The sequence below is a fragment of the Tupaia chinensis genome, unplaced genomic scaffold, assembly GCF_000334495.1.
Source record: "Tupaia chinensis unplaced genomic scaffold, TupChi_1.0 Scaffold000196_1, whole genome shotgun sequence".
NCBI classification, from domain to species: Eukaryota; Metazoa; Chordata; class Mammalia; order Scandentia; family Tupaiidae; genus Tupaia; species Tupaia belangeri.
The window spans coordinates 1822030-1847710 of NW_006159671.1; the positions used below are offsets into that span (position 1 = coordinate 1822030).

The following is a 25681-nucleotide window of genomic DNA, read 5'->3' on the forward strand; positions in this document are numbered from 1 at the left end:
GACAGAGAGAGACAGAGAGACAGAAAGCGAGAAATCACCCCCCAGGGGGGATGGTCACACCACAATCCCTTCTCCTCCATTCTCCTCTCGGGATCTTGGGCACGCACGCACACGCACCCGGCGTGAGTTTAAGCCACCAGGTCCGGGACTCGAACCACGGTTGACTATTGGGAGTCCAGCGACATAGCCATTAGGCTAACTGCTGGTCCCACTTCAATATTTCTTAAGTAAAGGTGATGATTTTGCAAATTAGTGGTGGTGAGATCTTTCAGGAATGAAGCTTTGCTGATAGGATGACATGGAAGCTAGCAAATGAAGAAAATGGAGGTAGTGTCAGGTAGACACCAGGAAGTAAGATTCAGATCTAGGGCCAAGAAGAGAAGCCCAAATTATTGTCTTTTTCTGTCATTTGAAGAGAAAGTCTGCTCAATTAAAGGAAAGGAGAATATTCATGGCAGAACCCGAATCCTCGACAATGAGAGGAAAGCCGTAGGGTGAGATTTCCTCCTTATGTAGGAAAGGCAAGGGGCTGGAACAGAGACCCAAGAGTTAACACTGGAGGGAGATCAGAAAGTCTTCATGAGAGATACACAATATCATCTCAAATAGATAAAAGTATAGCTCACTTAGCTCTTCCCTTAATCTTTACCTTTTCAGACTGAACACTCATATTCTGTTAAAGTGAAATGAGTTTGAGCCCCTCCCTATGCCAGTGGATCTGTTCTGTGTGTCCTGAATATATCAACCTCATTCTTAGTAGTCCGTGCTTCGAAGGGAACATTATAGCCAAGTGTGGTAAGACCAGCACATGAGATAGCATGGCTCCCATCTCTTATTCTGGACCTGAAGTTTACTGTACACCTTAAAATTTCATTAGCCTTTTATTTATTTTTTATTTATTTATTTTCTTTTTTTGGAGAGGTTTTTGCTATAGGGCATGTGCACTCGCCAGAAAGCCAGAGAGAGACAGAGAGACAGACAGCGAGAAATCACCCTCCAGGGGGGATGGCCACACTGCAATCCCTTCTCCTCCATTCTCCTCTCAGGATCTTGGGCATGTATGCACACGCGCCCGGCGTGAGTTTAAGCCACCGGGTCTGGGATGTGAACCACAGTCAACTACATGAGAGTCCAGCGACATAGCCATTACGCTAACTGCTAGTCCCAGTCTTTTATTTTTGAAAGTCACATCAGACCTCAGGTTTATTTATGTCTTTTCTCTCACTTATTTTGCTGATGTACAGTGTGTATATTTTTCCCTGTAATTTTCTCTCTGCCACTATAAAAGAAGTAATATTGCTTTAGCAATTGGAAAGGTAGCTGTGTTCTATCCTGTCTATCATTAATAAACCCGCAAGGTCTGTTCTCATTTCTGAGCCATTAATGTCTGCTAATGATTTCCACGTCAGAACACACACAGTTGGATATTCAAACCCCAGGTTAAATTTTGTTTTCCGACACATCACCTGTTTTAGATTTGAAAATAAGACTAGATGTACCTTGGAAGTTATCCAGGAAAGAGGAATGAGGGGTAATGAAAAAGTTCACTCCTTCGACCTTACTGTTACCAAATCCTTGGGGGCAAAGATGGGCAATGTTTTCTTTGATCTCTAAAATCAACCTGTAGAAGTTTCAGCTCCTGCAGCAGATACCATTACAGTTGCTATGCTACTGAAACTTCAGCAGTCATTTTTCTTGAAGGGTAGAAAAATTGGCGCTTGGTTGGGACTGGTTTGATTGTTGCTAATATAAACATCTTGTAATTATGTTTTCTTTCATGCCCAAGTAACCTATGAACCTCAAATCAGATAAAAAAGAAGACTGACTTGGCACACAAGACTTTTTTTAAAGCAAAATTGAGTACAATAATAACAGCTTTCAAATTATAAAAATGTCAGTGCAAGAAAATTTGTTCAATGCAAGCTCAGCCATGTAATTTTATTGGAAAAAAAAAAACCCTCATTTGAACATGGGACATTTAAATAATGAATTTATAAGGAGAAGAGCAAGGAAATCACAGGGAACCATTATTTACAAAAAAAAAAAAAAGCATGCTCTAATGATTATAGATTTGAGTACAGAATATTTTGCTGGAGTTTTGTTTCATGGTCTCTCTGTCATTGGGATGCCTGTCTGATGATTTGGGTAAGTCTCATGAGTGAATATCTTTGTGTTTGCTCAGCAGAGAACAACAGTTGCAATATGTAAATAGGGTGCCTCTTCTCTTTGGGCGCCTTGGGATATGTATAATAGATTAAGTTGGCTTTGTGCAGAGCAAACAGGTCTGTATTACCAAGAATATGAATAATATTGGTTTCCGTAATTGCTAACATCTGGCTTTCCATAAATCTGTTAAATTGCATGGAAGCAGAATTAGATTTCTGTGTCATAAGTAAAGCAATTACATGGAACTCCGTTGGCAATATGGTCCTATATTCAACTGTGAAATCCTTTCATTCTGGAAAAGTGAAAGCAAATCCTGGTTTTGCACCCTACTTTTTGTTGTGGAGCACTAGATATGTTTGTCTTTTTGTGCATGTGTCTTAATTCATGAGAGGACAACACTGCCAATATGTGTTTTAACTTTTTATATGCAAAATAACCAACTATTAAAAAAGCATATTATAGTTGGTCATGAGCTGCTACTGTAGAGATTATGTGAGATAAAGCCATAAATTATAGAACCTTTTGTAGCCAGTGGTAGTGAATCAATTGAAATGATACTTCCAGACAATTTCTGGGGTAATTTGTTGATGGGCATTCCTCTGTTATTGTCCTCAAGTATCTGATATGAGAATCAAATGTTCTTCCTGGCATAGGAAGGACGGCAGGAGGGCTTCTATTGCATTATGGTTACTACTTTGCTATACTTATTCTATTTTAAACCAGACCCAAGGGCTTTCACTGGTGAGAATTCAATAATAAAGTGTGTTCTCTGAAGGGCAGGGTTGTGGTTGTGCCTTACACTTACTAAGCAATCAAGAGGTCAAATTTTGTAAAAGTAGACTTATAATATTGGGTTGTCAGAAAAGTCATGACTTTTTTTTCCTATGTTTCTATGCAAAAATGTGTCATGACTTTCCTAATACCCACAGTATATTCTGTAGTACATAGAACACACACACCTGTGGCAAAATGTTTAAACAAAAAAGAATATGATACATCGTTATTAACTATAGACCCTATGTTGTAGAGTAGATTTCTTGAACTTATGCTTCCCATCTGACTAAATTTTTTTATTCATTGCTTTTGGCCACAAAGGGGAAGAGACAGACAATACATATCGAAGTGTTAGGTAGAAGGTCATATGATCTGCTGGGAGTTTGAACCTTCTATTATAAGCAGCAAAGAAATACTGAGAGTGGCAGGCCAAGGAGTGACATGGAAATATTTGCTTCTTTATTTTTTAAAATCTTATTATTTTTTATTTAAATTTATTTATTAACATCCATTCACTGTACATCATTACAGCATACAAAATGAGATTTTTCCATCCAGAATACACTGTATCAGATTTGCTTCTTAGAAGGCCACCCTCAGGTGGAAGATGAGTAGAACAATGGCTCTCACCTGGTTTCAGAGCCCAGAAATCCAGATCCTACTTTACGGAAATGAAATCAGTCTTCAGTGGCGGTATACATGGGCATTGGTATTTTTAAATATTCCCCAAATGTTTGCATTATACCCATAATCAAAAAATCAGTAGAGGGAATGATTAGTGGCTGGAGTCAGGGAGACTGGGGAGGACACTAGTGAAATATCCTAAGAAACCTGAATTTTACTTTACTTACAAGCATCCATCTGCCTGCCTGTCTGTCTCCTAGATATACAAACTAGGTTATACATGCATTGAGAAAAGTATAATAATAAATATTTTTAATTAAGTCATTTTAGAAAGACCTAGGGAGTGCGGATAATGCAAATGTATCCATTTAGTATTGTTCTGAGACGGTATTGACCTCAACATTAAGCCATCTTCTACCAAATATTGCAATGGGAATTCAGAAAAAGTGAGTGATTATTGTGAATTGATATTACATAGAGAGTTCTCAGAAATTCAACTGAAACCTGAAAGAGGATCTTATCTTTGAAAATAAATAAGATCTTATCTTTGAAAATAAACCTCAAGGTCTGGAGGGAAGTAGTTGACAGTAGATAAAATTGCAGAACAGTCAAGGATGCTGTAAGATGACTTTAGACCTTGAGTTGGCACAGTAGAGTGGAAAGAGCTCCAGTGACTCTATCAGAAGACCTAGGACACACTCCTTCTTCTGGCATGAGCCAGCTGTATGAGCAGTAACTTTTTGCACCTTAGTTTTCTCTTTTGTAAAATAATAAATGTTTCAACCTTGTTATCATATAGCATAACTCATGAAAAATAGCTTTGAAAACTGTGAAGCAATTTACATAAAGAAGTGGGCCAGCTAGGCAGCATGGTGGTCAAGGCAGCTAGCTGGATCCCACATTGACAACAGGACAACTGTGTAATTTGAGTCCTGGACCTGGTAGCTTGAAAAACATGGCAGGCATGTGTGCATGTGTGCCCCAAACCCCATTCCAAGAGGAGAGTGGAAGAAGAGGAATTGCAGTATGGTCATCCCCATGAGGGGGTGTTTCCTCATTTTCTCTCTTTCTCTCTCTCTCTCTCTCCCTCTCTGTCTCTGGTAAGTGTACATACCCTATAGCAAACTTAACAAATAATGAAATATTATATTAGGTCATCAGGAAAGTCATGATGTATTTTTCTGTTTTCTATGCAAAAACGTATCATCACTTTCCCAACAAGCCCAATAAATTTGATATCATGCCTTTGAAATTTTATAATAATGTGCATTTACAATGTTTTTTTAAGAGATTTTTGCTATAGGGCATGTGTGCTCACCTGAGAGACAGAGAGACAGAAAGTGAGAATTCACCCCCTGGGGGGGATGGCCATGCTGCAATACCTTCTCCTCCATTCTCCTCTCAAGATTTTGGGCACACACACACATGCACCCAGTGTGAGTGTCTGGTCCAGGACTTGAACCATGGTTGACTAAGTTGGAGACCAGAGACATGACCATTATGCCATCTGCTGGTCTCAATTATTTTTTAATTTGGTTATGTAATCCTTAAATGAATGCCTAAAACTTGATACATACTTTAAGATGAAATTAGGATGTGTAGAATAAATTGTTAATCTGGTATCCTAACTTCCTATGAGAGTCAAGCCTACCAACAGCAGCTCAGGTGTCAATTTCAACACTCACTGTACTTAGTGCACAAAAGACTGTGCATAGCAGACTTCTGGTAACATTTGTTGGAATCAACGTTGTTGTCTAAAGGATATTTCAAGAGCATGGATCATCAATGGATGATCACATGACAAGGATCTTCAAATAGTTTAAGGATTGACACAGGTAAAAAAGACCTACTAGACTTTTCTCAGCAGTTTCAGACCTGGCAACAATGTATAAAAGCTGTAGGGTAATATATTTTATCTCAGTTTAAGGGAGGCATTGTTAATAGCTCATTCAGGGAGGGAATCAGCTGCTTTGTGCAGTAATAAGAGATCAAGCCAGGGCTGGACAGGTGTGTGCTTCTATGTCACTAAGGTCTCTAGCTTTCCCTATCAGAATGGGTTGGCTGGATTTATGTTTTCCTTCTGTCCATGGAAAAGAGTATTAGTCATGTATGTCTCTCAGCAGCATCCATGTCATGCCTTACTCTAGATCTGATATTTTCTTGTGTGGGAAGAAACATTGCTGGCACTAGAGTGATAAGGATTCAGCTAGACCATGCATGTACCATGAATTATTCCCACTTCTTTAAACCTTGGCCTCAGGAACTTGTGATAGTCTTGAATTGTGTTAGAGTTGCCCTAATTGCCCCTTCGTTCCTACTCAGTGGCTAATCTATTCACACCTTTCTAAAAGGCCCAGATCTCCATGAAGTGTATCCATGCTCTTACTGAATTAACAGTGTTTATGGTCTCTAGGTGGAACAGTGCTTGAGGATATCCTCAAACCTCTTCATAGCTGCTCCTGGATGATACAGTAATTAAAGTCAAGCAGCTATGGGTTTGAGTCTCAGACCAGCCACTAGCTCTTGGATCATTGGAAAAGTCATAATGTGTTTTTCTTTGTTTTTCTAAGTGTTGTGACTTTTCTGATGACTCAATAGCTCCATGACATTGGGCATGTTATTTAACACTGTGAGCCTCAGTTCCATTATTCACAATATAGGAATTAGAACAGATCTTCCAACACAGAGATGCCTTGCAGAGTAAATGAGATAAATGTGAGAAACTTGGGACCAGCAGATCGTGTGGTGGTTAAGGCACTGGACTCCCACATGGCCGACCACAGTGTTGAGTCCTGGACTTAGAGACTTGAAAATTATGCTGGGCGTGTGTGCATGTGTTCCCAAAAATCTCAAGAGAAGAATGGAGGAGAAGGGATTGTAATGTGGGCATTTCCCCTGGGGGGAAGTGAATTCTCACTTTCCTTCTGTCTCTCTAGAGTGAGTGTATGCACCCTACGGCAAAAAGCAAATAAACAAAAAGAACAGCTTGACACAGTACCAAGCACAAAGGAAATGCTCAGTAACGTTGTTCTATTCCATTGCAATGATTGTTTTCTAAGTTCCCTTGGCTGGTTCTAAAGCTGCGTGCTTTATCTCTGGCAGACATTGATGAATGTGCCTTAAGAACTCACACCTGTTGGAATGATTCTGCCTGCATCAACCTGGCAGGGGGCTTTGACTGCCTCTGTCCTTCCGGCCCCTCCTGCTCCGGTGACTGCCCCCACGAAGGAGGACTAAAGCGCAATGGGCAGGTGTGGACCCTGAAAGAAGACAGATGCTCTGTCTGTTCCTGCAAGGTAAGGCCCAGGAGGTACAGCAGAAGTTGTGACTGTTCCTTCTTCTCCTCCCTCACCTCTCTGCCTCCCCTCATCTTGTTCTCTGGCTGCTGACTCAAGTCTCCTGTAGTTCTTGAAAAGCTTCTCGTGTTCTCGTCCACACCATTAGCTAGTGATGCCGAGTGGCAGGCAAACCTGCTTTCAGTTCATTATGGTTAGTGAAAAGTGAGCTGTGGGGTTAAGAACAGGCTGCAGAGAAGGGGAAGCTGGCAGTGGAGCCCGTGTTCGTCTTCCCACTGATCGCCCACAGTGCCCTTTAGGTTGATCAGGTGAGAGTTTTAATGAGATCTCATCCCACACTTACACAAACTGGCTGATTCAAACTACTCTTTTCCTGTTGTGGTCACCTACATGCACTGGCTCACTTGTGTGGTGACCTCACCCAGAAAAAGCAAGGCTTACAGATTTGCTTCCAGTGGTCAGAGACAGATGGACTTCTATAACAAACAATTGATAATGATAGTTGGAGGTCTCTTAGTAATTGATGCCTTTGTTGTCATTCTCAGTGCTGGGCTGTTTCTTACATTAAGTTGTTTGGAAGTGAACTTAATGCTTATAAAATGAAACTCTGTCATTGTCTGGTTTTGCTTTATGCTTTGCAAAATGGGTCTATTAAAGTGTTTGATTTCCTTGTGCTTTATTTCTTCTTTTGTTGATCTTGCCTATTTATTTTGCTTCGTTATTGCTTTACTGTGGCTCTTGCCTTGTATTTTTATGTCTATTGGGGTGGGACTATTTAATCTTGGACTTTATGAGCATGGGGACCAAGAGAAATTACTTGCTTAGTAGCCTCTTTAAGAGCTGGGTTTCCTGATAAATTTCCAGTGTGCTCCCTAGACACAGAGCCAAAATAAGCCTTAAGAAATCATCCAGGGGTCAGTCTGTGGCATGGTGGTTAAGTTGCTGGATCCTACATAGCCAACTGCATGGTTTGAGTCCAGGACTCAGCAGCTTGAAAAAGACACTGAGCCTGTGTGTGTGTATGTGCGTGCATACCCAAAATCCCAAAAGGAGAAATGGAGAAGAAAGATTTACAGTGTGACCATCCCAACAGGGGATGCTTTTTCACTTTGTCGCTTTCTCACTATTACTCTCTTTAGGTAGCACATATGCCCTCTGGCAAATTTAAAAAGAAAGAAATGATGTAGCTCATCCTCCTCCTTTCAAGTTTTCCATATGTCAGTAAATCTGGGGGCACCTGTTTGTAAGAGCTATATCACCAAGTGTTTAGACCACTACACCATAAAACTCGTTTTCTCTTTTATGTAAACTTACTTCCCCACACACCCAAATTGAAGTTCATTTTTCCCATTTCTTGAGTGCCTGCTATGTTTCAAGCATCTTATAATTTAAGAATAACATTCCATTGAATTCTTATAGCACAATTTTAAAAAATGAAGAAACCAAGTTTCTAAGGGGTCGAGTAACTTTCTTTTTTTTCTTTTCTTTTCTTTTTTTTTTTTTTAAAAAAAAAAAAAGTAAGTTCACAGAAAGTTACTTGACCCCTGGGACCAGCAGTTAGGGTAATGGCTATGTCGCTGGACTCCCACGTAGTCGACCACGGTTCGCGTCCCGGACCGGGTGGCTTAAAACTCACGCCACGCACATGTGCGTGGCGTGAGTTTTAAACCCCCCGGTCCGGGACGGGAACCGTGGTCGACTACGTGGGAGTCCAGCGCCATAGCCATTACACTAACTGCTGGTCCCAGGGGTCAAGTAACTTTCTGTTAACTTACTTTTTTTTTTTTTAAAGAGAATTTTTGCTAGGAACTTACTTTTTTTTTTTTTTAAAGAGAATTTTTGCTAGGGCGCGCATGTGCTTGCCAGAGAGCCAGAGAGGCAGAAAGGGAGAAATCACCCCCCAGAGGGGATGGTCATGTCACAGTCTCTTCTCCTCTATTCTCCTCTTGGGATCTTGGGCATGTATGCACACATGCTTAGCGTGAGTTTTAAGCCACTGGGTCCAAGACTCAAACCATGGTCAACTATGTGGGAGTCCAACAATGTAACCATTATACCATCTATTCGTCCCAGCTTTCTGTAAAAATTAAAGACTTTCATGTCTAAGCTGGGACTTGAGTTCTACTTGCTTATCCCAAATATTTCTCATCTTGCAAAATGTTCTCTAATACTCTACAGAGATTTTCTATTAATATATTTATATCTGTTTAGGAAATCTGTCAGTTTAACATGACTGAGCTGAACTTTCAATTCAGTACTATGTTAGTGATTGGTGGGATGTCGGTAACTATTAAAAATAATACTTAACCATTTGGTGTGAACGCAAAGGGGAAAATTTTTAAGAGAAGGCTAAGTTTATTGTTCAATCAGCAAAATGGGGATGAATTCTTTGCTAGTTCTTTGTAAGAAAGGATTATTCTTCTTGACTTTTGATGATGATTACAATTTGACCCCAAATCCTTTTTAGACTTTCTCAGTCTTCAGTCCTTCATATAGACAAGGGACTTTAGTGGAGTCTTAACTAGTAGAAGACCAAAATTCGTCTTCTAGTTTTTGTTTTCTTTAAGCTCATGATGATGTAGATAAATTATTTTAAATCCAATTATTTTAAATCTCCCAGAGCTTCATTAATTGTCTTAAATTATTGAAGAGTCTAATTTATTTATTCTGTTTTGACTACTAAAGTATCTTCAAATTTTTGTGAGAATTAGACTGAAAATCCCACAGGAGAGAAACAATCCTTATAATTTTATTTTGTTAATATGATGCACCTCCACCATCACCACTCATCTTCTAAATAAAATACTAGGCAAATTTCTTTACATAAATATTTTTATTTTTATTTTTGGTTTGCTTTTCCATTGCATTCATTACCCACGAATAGCATGGTTTCCTAAAGGTCAAGGAGAGGGGATGAGGGCCTGATTTCAGAAGCTGAATTAAGAACCCTAGATAAAATTCTGTAAATTATGCTTATTAAGTGAACTGTTGCAACCCTCTTGGTTTGTTTCCATTATTTTCAGTTGAAAGTATTCTACTCCAATTTTCTAAAAAAGTATCTCTGGACTAAAGCATCTAAATACATGAGTATAATAAATTATCTTGAGGTTAAGAAAAAAGTCAAGGTTGGGGTATAAGGTACTGTCTTTTCAATCATATCTTTGATGTTTCACATTTAAATAAAACCAAATAACACAGTAGCATCATCACACAAAGGAACAAAGGGTCAAGGATTAATGTTGAAAGATGCAAAGTTTCTCTCAAATGTATTGCCCTTGAATGCCAATACATTCGGTGAGCTGCTAGTGTCTCATGGCACTTGAAAAAGAGTTCTTGAAACATGTCAGGTGAGTGGAAATCAATAAAGTGAGGCCAGCACAAATGGATTTGGGCTTTTGTTTAAATTCTATATACTTCCCTGGTAGTGACAATGGTTTTGTCTCCCTTTATACCTCTTAGTTAATTAGGTACTGAAAGACTGCTGAACTGCTTGGAACCCATATTCCTCCAACATCAGCAATACCACAGAAACTCAGTTGAGCAATGGTTCTCTCTCTGAGCTTTATGCCTGAATCTTGGTTATAGCTCAGTTTTTCCCCCATACCCATTTACAGCTCTTCCATTCATAAATTTGCCCAAGGCCTTAGGGAGACATCTTTATTTTTCACCTGTGCTGTATAAGAAGGTAGAGAGGGCATAGGTATATTTGTTTCTAGGAAATGCTGCATTTTAGTACAAATAGTTGTGTTTATGTTGGAGATTGTGGTGATAAAGAGGAAATGGTTATATCGTTGACCACTTGTCACGCTGTGGTAGAGGCATGAACAACTTGCCCTAGGGGAGAAAGGAAAGTACACTCTATTCTAGGAGGATGCAGAGGGAATGGAGGAAGTCTTCATGGCGGATGTGACTTCTGAATAAGACCTTGAAGGATGAGAGACATAGCCAAGTAGAGATGTGGAGGAAAGTGAATCCCAGGCAGAGGGAACCACAAGAGCAAAGGTACAAAGCCTAAGCGTATATGTTGTTGTGGGCTAGACCTGTGGCTCGGTGGTTAAGGGAGTCAGATACTACATGATCAATTGCCTGGTTCAAGTCCCAGTCCTCTTAGCATGTGTATGTGATGCCCCATATCCTGACAGGATGGCGGGATAGAGGAGAAGGGATTGTGGTTTGACTCTACCCAATTGGGCACCTTCTCCCTATTACTCTCCCTTCATCATCTCTCTGTGAGTGCACATACTCTATAACCAACAACAAAAAAAGAAAGAAAAAGAAACACAGTTATTTTAGAACTATAAAGTAAATGATGAAATTAGAATATCAGGAGCAAGACATAGTCAGCGATGAGGCTGGAGATAGAGCCAGGCCACGGAATTTTGACTTCATCCTTTGGCCAGCAAAAGGATCATGAGAGATTTTTGCCTTGGGGATTGGCATAGCCCAATCAGGATCTGGTTGGCAGCATGATGGATAGCCTCAGAAGATGGTTGCTAAAGAAAGAAACCACTCAGGCTGAGATAAAGACTTACGAGAGTAAGGATGAGAGGAAAAGCTTGATCACGTGAGAGAAAATCCAGAAATAAAATGATGGGGTTCTATTGACTGATAGTGCCAGAGACCGAGCCCCTGTGACAATGCCTTTCCTATCCTGGAGACATAAAAGATGTTCCAGAGTGGGAGATTTGAGATGTAGCTGCTCATTTTCCTGGGTGAAAAGAATCCTGGAAAGGGAAGGTGGCCTGATGAAAGGAAAAAGGAAGGGCTTGCATGTTGCACTTGGATGCACTGGACATTGGCTGCAAGCACACCTACTCCTACATAAACACTGATGCCAACACCTACTACTGCTGTCGTCAGTAACTGGGAAATCTAGTGGGAAGAAGAGAACAGATTCTGGAGGCCAGACTTGATTTTGATGCTTTCATACAGTTAAAAACAGAAGTGAGTAGTGTTCATTCTGAAACTCAAATAGTACTAAAGACAAACAATGCCAAGGATTGGGTTTTTATTGGAATTTCAGAGATGAGTAGAGAAATGAGTATTACAAATAACAGGTCACCCACTCTGCTATACAAAGCTAGGGGTGAATTACTGTGGCCATGCTGAAAGGGAAGGCAGAGTGGACAAGATCTTGGCCTTGAGAGTGTCCGGAACAATGGCCATTCGACCTGGCTAAAGGAGCCTTTGCCCACACGCTGAGGAGGAGAGTCATGGTAGGGACAGCTTAAAGAACTGACGTGTCTCTTTCTGGCAAGGAAGGAAGAACTTTATCTTCAAGCAGCCACCAGTAAAATGTCCCTGCCATTCTGAGCATGGCACTCACTTGCAGTGAAGACCAGGGTGAATGGGTTTGTGCCTGGGACCAGGGCAGAAGTCATATTTCTGCAATCTCCTCATAGAAAGGCTTGACTTTGCTCTCTGAACCCAATCAGCGGCATTATCAATACCGTTCTGTCTGAGGCATTTTTGGTGATGGAGGCTGTCTGTGCAAGCCTGAAGATTGTGTTTTGTTTTCTCAGAAAGATGAGCAGGAGAGCAAAATTTGCTCTGCCTTCAAAACTCTGGTTGTGATAAGGAAGACAGTCTCATGTTATTCCCTGGACTTCCTTCTTTTGTGATGTTCCAAACTCCATCTTTTCATTGTAGGAGCTTCCTGTTATGCCATGCTTGCTCATTAACTGATGGGGTCATGTTGCTTCAATGTCAGTGGTTCCGAACCTGTCACTGGCCCTAGACTCACCCAAAGGGCTTGTGAAACTCGATTGCTGGTCCCACCCCCAGAGTTTCTAGTTCAGTAGGTCTTAGATAGGACTCTAGAATTGGTATTTCTATTGGGTTGTCAGGAAAGGCATGATGCGTTTTTGCATTAAAACAAACGAACAAAAAATAGGTGATGACTTTCCCAGCAACATAACAGTTAGTTCCCAGGAAATGTTACACTGCTGATTTGAGGACATTTCCTTCAAATCTTTCTAAACTCATTTTACCTGAAATCATTTTTCCCTACCCTCCAGCCCCTTCATAGATGCATCTTGGAAAATTATTGTTATACAAGTCCAGATTTGGGCAGGCCTTGTGCTCTAATAGTTAAGGGAGATGGGTTTTACATGTCCAACCATGGTTTGAAATCTGGCCTTCATGGCTTAAAAAACATGCCATGTGCCTCTGCATGTATGTCTCAGATCCCAATAGGAAGAAGAAATGATGGAGAACTCACGGTATGACCATGATCCATTGGTGCTTTCCCTTTCCCTGGCTTTGTCTCTCTCTGTGTCCATCTCTCAAATGAAAACATGCACCCTTTGAAAATTTTAAAAAAGTCCAGATTGGGGTCTAGTATCTGTTTCATTATTGAATTCTATATGGAAAAATTACTTCCCTTTCCTGGGCCTGTTTTCTTCTGTTAAAATGAGATGTTTGGATAGAATGACTGCTACATGCGTTTCTACCTGAGGAGCTAATTAGATTGGACCAAAGGACTAGTGTGTGGGCAGTGACCTGAAGGCAAAATGAATATGCATCAAAAGGTTGTATATCACAGCCCAGTAAACTTGTGTGGGAGAGGGCAAAACCTATGAGTAGCACTTCTGATTCTAAGTTGGTAGCAGAAACTAGCAGCATTTTCTGTAAAGGGTTAAATATATTAGGTTTTGCAAACCATAGGTCTCTTCCAAATACTAACATAGCCACTGTAATATGAAAGCAGCCAAAGAAAATATGTAAATGAATGAGGAAACCTGTGTTCAAATAAAACTTTATATAGAAAAAAGGCAACTGAATATGGACCATTAATACCTGTTTGCCAACCTCTACTCACACTATTCAATTTACATCAATAATCTTACCTGAAACCCACCTTTTTTAAAAAAAATGTATTTCTTTTTTGAGAGAGAGAGCAAGAGCGTGAGCAAGAGTGAGAGAGAGAGAGAAAGAGCACGAGCGAGAGTGAGAGAGAGAGCGAGCGAGAGTGAGAGAGAGAGAGAGAGAGAGAGAGAGAGAAGTACCCTCAATAGAGCCCCATGAGCCTATCACCCCCTCCCTAAGTTTCCTCCCAGGGAACTGAACCTGCCATCCATGTGGATCTGGCTTCCCTTGAGCATTGCATTACCATTGCACCACTGAGCTGGCCAATCCACCTTTTGATTTAAAAATTCCCAAATTGTATGGCAGGAAAAAAATTGTGATGTTATGTAATCTGGAATAAATATATCAGCATGTTGACTATTCAGTAATAAAATGCATAATTTACTATATAAAACCTACAATCTTCCTGGCATCAGAATAAATTCAGTTTTTATTTGCTAGGAAAGTGTATGTCACTGTTTTTGCTTTTATTAAAAAAATTAAATATTACAATATAAGTTGCTTATAGCTGAACTTTCATTATAGAATTGCATAAAAAGTTTAGCTTCTATGGCAGAAAAATACATTGAAGTAAAGATTATTCTGACTATCCTATTGGAACAGAGGCTGAGCTCTGGAAATAGCTGCAAAATCTATGATGAGAAGGATGACTCAACCATCAGAGGGTTCCATTCTCTTCCAGATTTGGTTTCTGTGTGGTTGTGCTTGCTGAGTTGAGGTTTTATAGTGGCATTCTCACTGAATTAATGAAGTCACTTGTGACATTTTCATTATTAAAAATGATTTTCTGACAGCCTATAATTCAAAGCCAAAGTGAATATAGCCACTGTTCTGAAACATACACGAAGCTAAAAGGGGCCTATTTGGTGTTTCGCATAACTGGTGAGATGTGAGATTGCTTTATTTTGAACAATCCTGGAAGCTATCCATTTGTTCCTCTTTTAATCAGCACATTGGAAGAAGTTCAATGTCCTGAGTCTCATTGACAATTGTACAATAACCTCTTCAAAAAGAATGTATCCCTTTTTTGGATGCTGGTCATGGCATGACCATGTTGGTTCTTGAGGTTTAGGCCCCCTACCCCTTTTTTAAAAATTTATTCATGGAACCAGCAGGTGGCATAGGGGTTATATCACTGGACTCCCACATGGCTGACCATGATTCAAGTCCTTTACCCAGTGGCTTAAAAATCATGTTGAGGCACACGTGCATGCCCAAGATCCCAGGAGAATGGAGGAGGAGGGACTGTGGTGTGGCCATCCTTCCTGGGGAGGTGATTTCGCACTTTCCCTCCCACTTTTTTTGTCTCTCTCTGGTGAGTGCATGTGCCCTCACCAGAGAGGCAAAAACCTCTCAAAAAATTATTTATCCTTACTTTACCAGAAGGTATCTGTGAAGGAAAGTTAGAAAGCACCCTTCTGGGTGATGGTCTCACCATAAGCCCTTTTTCTACATTTCTCTCTCCTTTTGGGAATTTGGCCATGTACACACATGTGATTGGCATGCTTTTCAAGCTGCTGAGTCCAGGACTTGATCCACTGTTAGTCATGTGGAATACAGGTGGGTAAACTTCATCAATCGCTGGCCCAGGTTTAGCCCTTCTATACCTATGGAGAGTAATACCATGCCATCAGAAATTTGGCTGATCAAATGATTCATGATGTAGCTATCATCACTCTTTTGAGCTTCTGTTGGTTAAAATAAATCTCCAGGGAGTCATTTTGGGATGTTCTCACAAGCAAAATATGCTAGTACCAGTGGGTTAAAATAATGGTATATGATCTATAAAGGCTTGTTGTTAAAAGATTCCTAAGATCTGAACACTTCTTTTTCCAAACTAGCTGAATGCTCTGATTAATTCACCAGCTTACCTATAGAATTTCTTGCAAGCTCTTTCTATATATATTGACATATACACATGCACACAAAAATGTGTGTATAATCTTTCATCTCTTGATATTTCTGGAATACTGTGATTACTTGTCATTCCACAGTAATGCATCCAGTGCACACAATTTGAGGGTAAGAAGTTTTCAACCTGTTACTTTATTTTGTATGTTGCCTGCATGTCTCCTTTCCATTCTCCATAAAGGATATAAAGCTTTGAAAGGTTTCCACTTTAGCTGACACTAAACTTATCTCAGCAAGCTCTGTCTGAATCAGCATTGTTTTGGAGGAGACAATCAAAGACCCTGAGGGCAAGTCCATCAAGTTTGCAGATGTCACCAAGCTGTGAAGGAGGGCGGACTATGGTGGATGACAGAAAAAGCATTTAGCAAACATTGTGACAGTCAGAAGAGATGAAATGGATCTAACAAGGTGAAATGCAACAGGAATAAACATCAGCTTACACACCTACTGTTTCTCAACAACCAGCTGTACAAGATGGGCTAGAGCTTAATGATGGTTTTGTCCTCATTAAGCACAATATAAGTCAACACTATGACATAACCAAAGTAAGAAAGTAAATACTGAAATCAGGAAACATTAAAGTATACCACTTAAAAAAGTGACCATGAGTCTCAGATAACCCCGTGTTAATAGACTGATACTGAAGAATTTTATTTTGTTCTCTTGAGAAATGGAGATATAAACTATTCCACAAATTATCAGAATTAAATATGATGTACATATAAGGGACTTAGCAAAATATATGACACAAGATAAGTATTCAGTTTATGGATGATAATTATGATGATAGGAAATACTCAAAACTGTTGAAGGAAGAGACAACTCTGACAGTTAAAGAATTAAAATCTATGGGAACTGGTGGAGAAATCAGGTATGATTAATGAAGAGATAAGACAATTTACTGAATATGTAAGAGCTGTCTTTTAAGTACTGAAGAACTGAAATGAATGTGACAAAGGTATCGGGAGTTCCATGATTATCAAGGACATGAATTAAGATTGGTGAATTGAGGTAACAAGAAGTTCAATTTTTTTTTTCGTGGAGAGATTTTTGCTATAGGGTGTGTGTGCTCACCAGAAAGCAGAGAGAGCCAGAGAGATAGAAAGTGAGAAATCACGCCCCCCCCTCCCCCCCGGGGAGGATGGCCACACCGCAATCGCTTCTCCTCCATTCTCTTCTCAGAATCTTGGGCATGTACACATACATGTCTGACATGAGTTTAAGCCATCGGGTCCAGGACTCGAACTGCAGTTGACTACATCGGGGTTCAGCAACATAGCCATTACGCTAACTGCTGGTCCCAAGAAGTTTAATTTTTAACATTGACATGTACAGAGATGCATACTTTGAATGCCTTCTATGATGGTGAGTTATTCTTTGAAACTGGAGATTTTTGATCACAGGCTGATGACTTTTGAATACAATTGCTATAAAGAACATTCAGGTATAGGTCAGGAGGTTTGTTTATGTGTCCTTCCAGCTTTGAGAGTCTTTGGTTTAGTAAATCTGCAGCCAAGCAGTTATAATCATAAATCATGACTATAGCTCTTACCTTACAATATCAGCCTCTTCACTGTGTAAGGTGGGAAGTTACTATGAGGGGCAGACATCTAAGTGATACTTGCTGTAAAATGTTTAGTCTTAATGCTTAAAGGCTATTGGCCTTCACATTCTTTTAACTGTGAGTTCTCAAGACCGATTCTCCAAAAATTATGCTGCATAGATAATTTCATCAATTGTCTCAAGACAGAAGGTACACTTGATTATAAACTCTTGTAATGCAAAACCTAAAGGCTGTCATGTGGAATAAGATCCTGTGGTACTGATTAGAGAACTAGTACCTGTGTAATCTTGCTTAAGTCACTTAGCCTCTCTGGGCCAGAGTTAATTTATCTGCCCCGCCCCCCACCAAAAAGAAAGATGTAACAAGACTTTTTTTCCAGAGTTGAAGCAGAGACAAAATTAGATGAACACATTTGAACATGTTAGGGATGTCATTGTAAACTGTTGGGTCATGGGGAAAGTCATGAAGCATTTTTACATAGAAAAACAGAAAAACATGTCATAACTTTTCCAATAACCTAAATAGGAAGACACAGTAGCATAGTTTTCCATTAGAATGAAATGCTGACCATATAAATGATTTTAGCTGTTTAGTGTAGTTATAATTCTTACTGAGAACTACAAGGAAACATTTATAAAAAGGTATTTTTATAGAACATACTGACTTCTTTAACTCTCCATTTTTACTTGGGCTGCTCTGTGGGCAAGACTGGGTGAAGAAGGTGTGTTTTCATGAACTCAGGTGCATGCATCTGTTTTGTCCAAAATGCGAGATGGTGAGGGCATGACTAAGACTCTTAAGAAATTTCTTCCGATGTGCTCTGTGTAGTATTTACAAGGTTCGATTATGATAGTATAGCTTTCTCACCTTTCTCTAATGATGAAACCTCCTTTCACCTCATTTCTACACAGGACGGGAAGATATTCTGTCGACGGACAGCTTGTGATTGCCAGAATCCAAGTGTTGACCTTTTCTGTTGCCCAGAGTGTGACACGAGAGTCACAAGTCAATGTTTAGATCAAAATGGACACAAGCTCTACCGAAGTGGAGACAATTGGACCCATAGCTGTCAGCAGTGCCGGTGTCTGGTATGTCAGCTACCTTTAGAGGATGTTTTCCCTTTACTCTGGAAGGGTTTACTAATTCAGTGTCCAGTGGGATGGAGGACGTATGGTCTCACTAAGGGGCATATGCTCTGCCTACAAACTTTCAGATTATATTTAAAAGGCTGTGTAAAGACTGAACGTATTGTGGGACAGATTTTGCCCGAGTGAAGTTAGTATACAGCTGCTGTTCTTAGGAAATGCAGATCAGGTAAAATCTCCGCAAGACCCAAAGCTTTCAGTCTTGACTAGTTGAACTTTTCATAAAATCTACTCTTATTTCTCACTTTCTCTCTTTCTGTCTCTCTGGTGAGCACATGTGCACCATAACAAAAACTTGGAAAAATGTATGAGGGACACTAATGGTAAAATCAAATTTGAGGAAGTCCAGAAAAGAAAGAGAGAAAAGGACTTGTTTCCTTTTTTGTTTGTTTCTTTCAAATTATACCACAAATATTTCTAGGGATGAGAAGACTTTCAGGACATATTGTCCTAATAAATGTAATGCTTATTCAGTAAGGCAGTCTTAACCATGGAGCATACTACCTGAGTCAACTTGTGATGAAGGTATAGGATGGTTGTCCACTCTTTATATTTACTGAAATTAATGACACGGTCTGTTAGTGGGTTGTAGGAAAAGCCATGACACATTATTGCATAGAACACAAAAAACACGTCATGACATTTCCAACAACCCAATAGCATTATATGAAAACAAGCATTCAGAAAAATTATGTTCTAAATTGTTGTTAGATTTCCCAAAATCTCTCAGTGGAAGTACAAATAATCCTCATCGAATATGTTCTCCCAAGCACTCTGAATACTTAAGAGTATAACTCAGATAAATTCAAATTATAGTTATTTTTTCAAACTCCCATCTCAAGAGAAACAAATCCAACAGAAGTATAAAACTGGTTCCATTTCTAGGAGATTCTATGTCTTTTTCAAGAAGCCAATCATCAAATAGTCAGAAAAATTGACATTAACTTTATATATAAAATTTTCATAGATGGAAATACAAAAATGTATCCTCTTCCATCTCCAGCCCCTAAGGATACTATTTTCTGGGAAAACTGAAGCTGTGGAGTGTATAACTGAAGACTCACTTGAGAATAGTATGGGTCATATGTGATATTTATCAAGAGTTTTGCATTTTGTGTGGGACACTCACTGTCTAATGGTGAGCGAGATAGTTATGGTCTTTACCTACCAAATACATAGACAATTACACAAGAGTTACCTTATGTCGTAACAGGTGGCAAGGTACTAGGCTCCCACATGGTCCATCACAGTTCAAGTCCTGGACCTGGTGGCTTATTTTATCACTTTTCCTCTCTCTGTCTCTCTCTGGTGAGCATATGTGCCCTATAGCAAACTTAATAATAGATATTTCTTAAAAATTGAAATTTGTGGATTTTTCATAATATGTACTTTTCATGAACTTTTTAGATATACCCCTACACACGCGCACACACACTCGCAGAAGAGGAGGCTGCACAGGGAAGCAGCTGTACCATGGCAGCTCGGTGGAGCCACACCTGCCAGGTGCTGAGACATACAGAGGCTCCATTTGACCTGTACTATGGAAAGCTCCCTGGTTACATATTACATTCCAAACCATTTTGAAATGGCTCCGATATTATGCAACCTCAACTGGAAATTCAATAGCAATACAATAGTGCTTCAGGTTCTCCTTTTGACCTTAGGAGAAACTCATTTTCTTTATATACTAGCCAGTAACTTTCCATTTATTTATTCATATTATTACCATGAATTGACTGGAAAAGAAAAAAATCAAGCCCAAAACTTGACAGCTCAAAACTTAATGTGGAATTGTACTGATAATGATGAGGCAATCAAAAATAGCATACTTAAAAAAATGTAAGCTGTGCTTGGCACACAGGGAGCTAACCTAATGCTTTCTGTGGACTGTATTAGAGACTGTCCATAAGAGCATCCTGTCAGAGTTGATGACAGGACGTGTCATCTTCTGTGTGTGCGTGTGTGTGGGTGCGTGGGTGTGTATGTGTGTATGTGTAGGTCCTCCAGGGGGATGTCTATGGTACCTATTGTGATGCTAACTAGAAACATTCAGTGAGGAGAATGATGAGAATTACTGTGCTCTTCCCCCGACTAGGACTTTGGGAATAAAATCGTGCATAAGAGCAATGATGATGCAATTCTGATTTTCTCTCCACAGGAAGGAGAGGTAGATTGCTGGCCACTCACTTGTCCCAGTTTGGGGTGTGAGTACACGGCCATCTTGGAGGGTGAGTGTTGTCCCCGCTGTGTGAGTGACCCCTGCCTGGCTGATAACATCACCTATGACATCAGAAAATCTTGCCTGGACAGCTCTGGCGTTTCGAGGCTTAGTGGCTCAGTGTGGACAATGGCCGGCTCTCCCTGCACAACCTGTAAATGCAAGGTAATTGGCAGTCCTAAGGATATTCAGGCCTTGAACAGTAGCCAGCAAACACTGCAGGAGATTCACTCCTGCTGATTCTAAATGTGCAGGTTCCATAGGGACCAACTGGAGACCCAAGTGATGCATGTACTTCCCCCAGAAGTGAATGTGTCTAAATGGATCCTAGCCACACTGTGTCTAAAGGCATATTCCAAATAAACAGGGAATAAAATAATCTCTCTTGCCTCTAAACTTAAAAGTTGGTGCCAGGCTCACAGATAAGTTATTGTAAATTGCTTATTGAAAGGGAGGAAGAAGATCTACCTTATTTCATCTTGGAAAATTTAGTATTTTTTTTTTCATGAAATTGTCAATGTTATTTTTTAAAAGGTGCTCAGTGAAGTTTATTGCTTTAATTATCAGAGTGCCTAATCATCAAAATAATTGTATTATTTTCTTTGTCTTTTTGGAGCCCTATGAGAATACCCTCGTATATTTTTTATGATTAAAAATACTGACCATCCCTTCCCATCAAAACTCATGAAATGCTGTAGCTTCAGTTTGTTTGGAGTCACGATTAGCAGAAGCTCTGCCAGAATATCTGTTTAAGATTCCCATGACTGAGCGTGCTAAAAATATTAGTCTTCTTGGTACCATCAACTCTTGTTCAGCTTTAGGTGTCAGTGGAAGGTTCCCAGCTTGCCTCTTTACACTGTTATAAATGTGAATTCTTTTCTCCTTCCTAAAAAATACCATCTTCATATGTAACCCCAATAGAAATAGGATAATATCAGATTTCACTTAGTAAATGAGTCATGGTCCCATTAGCCCCAGAAAACTAAAGACCTGTTGTATTATGTACTATTTTTTTGATGTCAGGTTTGAGGTTCTTTAAGGGGAATTATAAAGATATATCTACATTAATACATAAAATTGATTCTAAATACATTTCTAAAAATTTGTACATTTAAATGTGTCCTATTCCCTTCATAGCCAGCATGAGAGATTTAATATTTCTCACTAATAATGAAAATCTTTCTGGAATGCATCTTGGATTTGCCTTCAGATTATTGTAGTTATTTGTTAATTAGCTTTAAAAACGGCTAATCATCATCTTTCAGGGATTTATTTTTGAAAAGACATTCATTTGAAACAAGTCCAGCAAATGAGTTGTGTGAAGACTTGGAAACACCAGGGAGCCGTCCCTGAGTGGGCGGGGTGAAGTGTGGCTATGAAATGGTACTGCTAACAGAACCCTAGAAAAAGGAACCCTGAAGGGTTATCGATCAGTCCTTTCTTCCTTTTGACTCTTTCTCAAGCATTTTTTTCTAGCATTTTTTTAAGCATTTGGAATTTTTCTCAGAATATATTTGATTGTTTTCTCTATACAAAAATAGATCATGACTTTTTTGATGACCCAATAGTAAGTTGTTTTAAATATACAAATCATAAAATGCTAATTGTTTATATTCTTTCCCTCCATTGGCTAACACTTGTGTCTTTGTGCAGAATGGGAGAGTCTGCTGTTCTGTGGATTTGGAGTGTCTTCAGAATAATTAAAGTATTTAAAATGGACTCATCACAGGAGAAAGATTGACAAAATGACCATCCAACATGATGAAGAATAGTTGGTGTTTTGGTTTTTTGTTTTTGGTTTTTTGTTTTTTTTTTTTCCTACCACAGACAATTACCAAAGTCTCCATCTAAGGAAGGTGTTGGGGTTGCCTTTCGGACCTAGCACTTTGCTCATTCTTGCTACCCCAGTCTAGGTGATCTACAGTGCAGTGCATTCAAGTCTACGGTTGTTAAAAGAAGTTTCCCCAGTTGTAACTCATGTTTCCCTGATCAGATCATTTGCAAATACATGTCAATGATGTCATAGTAAATGTCAATGTGTTTTTTGGTTTTGCTTTGTATACTGGCAAAAGAGAGACTCAGCTTTTATTTATTTTTTGATTTCTGGATCAAATTCTAAAAATAAAGTTGCCTGTTGTGATTTTGTCCCATCCACTGCATACTTAGTATTGAGAACCCTGTGAAATGTATTGATGAAATGTTGTAGGTCAGCTCGAATTGCATCAGACTTATCTTTCCAACTACTGAACTCCGATGCTCACTCCTTCAGCTTACGTAGACTAAAAAAAACTTCTGATAGGTTAAAGAGGAGAAGGATAACAATAAGAAAATAATAATTTTAAAATAATTCTCTCCTTTGTCTTAAAAGTAACACTACCACAATTGAGAAGCAGCAATGCTAAAAGCATTTCTTCCCATTGAAAGTGAATTTGTCTTTGAATTAGTTTTAGATATTATTTGATAATTTACAAGGTCTTCCTATAATTATTAATATTTCATAGTCATTAATACAAATTATCACAGTATATGTGAATAGTGTTTTTCCTACATTACAGAAGCATGGATTCAGGAGTTCTGGTCAGCTAGCTGATTTTCAGCATGTTAGTATTGGTAACCGAGCCTTGTAATTCCTGTCCAGTGCTGTTTCCACTAAACCACATTGCCTTTCACATGGAAAAAGGAGTCACTTTTGTATGACCAGTAATTATCTTAAAACAGTGAATGTTTGTTTCCACTTGAGCCACTACCACATTTTTAAGAGCTGCCAGTTATCAAGTGATACAAGATGAATAAAAAGTGTAAATCACATTTTATCTGAGGTGAGAATTCAACCGTCAGTTGTAGTTTCAGATAAATCACATCTTAGTTCTTAATACCTAAAAGCTCCTGAATTCATCTACCTGAACTAAATTCATGCATTTTTCACCCCCCCAACAATGTTAAAATAATACCTAGACTCCAGATATTAGAATTATTACTTTAAAACTCTATGCTCCAGTTACTATTTTTTATTGGTATTTGTACAATAGAGAGGATACTCAATCTTTAGTGAAGTTGGAGTTCACTACATTAAATCAACTTAATTATGATCACAGCATTTGGCAAAGACTGGTATAGCATAGTAAATTAGAACACATCTATTTTATTTGAATTATTTAAATGGAATCTTAGAGAAGGGAATTTGAAAGTAACTCTTTTAAAAGTGTTTATTAAAATTACATTTAAAAAACTTTCAATTTTCCTTGGAAATTAGAGACATTTACAAGAATCATTTGTGACTCTCTATGTCAGGGATTGGGCAAACGGTGGGCCCTTATGTAAAATCCCAACATTAATAGTGTAAAAAGCATTGTTAATTTAAGAGAGTAAAATATGAGGGAAGATGAAAGTTTATACATTAACTAAACACGTATCTATTAAACACTACTTTGCCTCATTATTTTCTTCTAGGCTGTACGTAGTACACATGCATAAATAGTGATATATAATAGTTATTCCTATGCATTTATAGTCGTATGCAACATACAACGCATATATCTCTATATGAAGTATATATTCACATGCAACATGCATCATTCATATTAACTATATAAACTAGCTCTATGTACAGTTCAAATCTAGCATCCTGTATAGTGCCTTACATAGAGTGGGTTTCATTTAAATCTTTTACATTTCAATTTATAATTTTTCGTATTATCAAAAAATTATCACAGCTTTTGCAAACTGTCCACTCTAGTGTTTTTCAGATATTCTCAGACAATAAGACCCATTTTAAAAATCAAATGTATTCAGTGATTCAGCACAAAAATTGGATAAATGGAGAACAGTTTTTGGTTAGAATAGGGCATTGAAGAGCTAGTCTTCTGTCACCAAGATGGTTGAAGAGCTAGTATACCTCATCCTTACACAGCTTTCAACAGAGCACAGCTTGAAAACAAGTGACCCAACACCTCACCTTCACCTCTACAGATAAGAAAACCAGCACTGAGAGTGAGTGATTTGTCTAGAGTTTGCAACTAATTAATCATAAACCTAGAACTACCACCCAACTCACGATGTTTCTCCCTGTGCCATCTTAAGGACTCCAAATGTGATTTCGCATTTCAATTGCAAGTGAGCCTTTCTTCCTTCTAAAGGGTTGACATTAAAAGACAATCATGGATGAGGTGTAGTATCTGTTATTGTCTCTGTGTTCCATGTCCCTCATGATTGTGATATTGCTTTATTAAAATTATGATAATGGCTTCTGGGAAACATTCAGAGTAAGAGGTCAGTGTAAACCCACAATAGCCATGAATCATTTACCCCATCACCCAATCTCTTGCTTTATGGGAAAATAAAAGTTTAAAATGCTCCTTTTCTGAAGATTAATACACACACACACACACGCACACACACACACCTCAAAATACAAGGAAATACACTGAGAGGCAATTATGTATACATACCAAACTGAGACCTGGAGAATAAGAAAGAGCCTCATACCTGTCCAGGCAAAGAATATAAGTGCAAAAGACTGCAAAGTGAAAAAAAGGTTAGTGTACCGAAGGTCATGGTTGGAGCCAGAGGCTAAAAAGTTGAGGAGGAAATGACATGAGATGAGGTTGAAGAGGCAGGCTGGAGACAGGTGTTGCAGGCCATAACTCTGAGGCCATCATAGTTACATTTTCATTCTGAAATCATTGGCTATTAAAGGGGTAAGGGTTTATTTACCCATCTTTTCATCCACACAGATTTATGCAATTTGCTATTTTTTTAGCCACCTATAAATCTACATTAATTACCACTCAACAAAAATGATGAAATTTCTGTTATATGTCCAAGAAGAATATAAAACAAAACATTTTCTGTTAGAAGTTAAACTCTAGTTTGATTATCGTAAATGAAAAAAACAGGATATGGCATATCCAGCAATAAATTCAGAAACCATCTACTAAGAATTGGGGCTTTACCTCTATTCTTTGCCTTTGTAATACCCACACTTGATTTCATAGTTCTTGCTCACTGGAATCATAATCATATCTGTCGTTCATAACTGTGATGTCACCTAACTTATACTCTACCTTCAAGCTAGGGTGGAAGAAAATCTCTTTGATTAATCAGGGATCTGTAATGA

General features: G+C 38.8%; 1 protein-coding gene across 1 annotated transcript in view; it reads left to right on the forward strand.

The window, feature by feature from the left end:
- The window catches only part of NELL1 (neural EGFL like 1), a gene marked incomplete in the record, with an annotated part of 909119 nt that extends 886393 nt beyond the window's left edge, over positions 1-22726 (forward strand). The window contains 4 exon segments of the mRNA XM_027771205.1: positions 6667-6860; positions 18114-18290; positions 20506-20730; positions 22219-22726. Of these exon segments, the coding sequence (XP_027627006.1) occupies positions 6667-6860; positions 18114-18290; positions 20506-20730; positions 22219-22269 (647 nt within the window).
- Positions 22727-25681: the final 2955 nt, after the last annotated feature.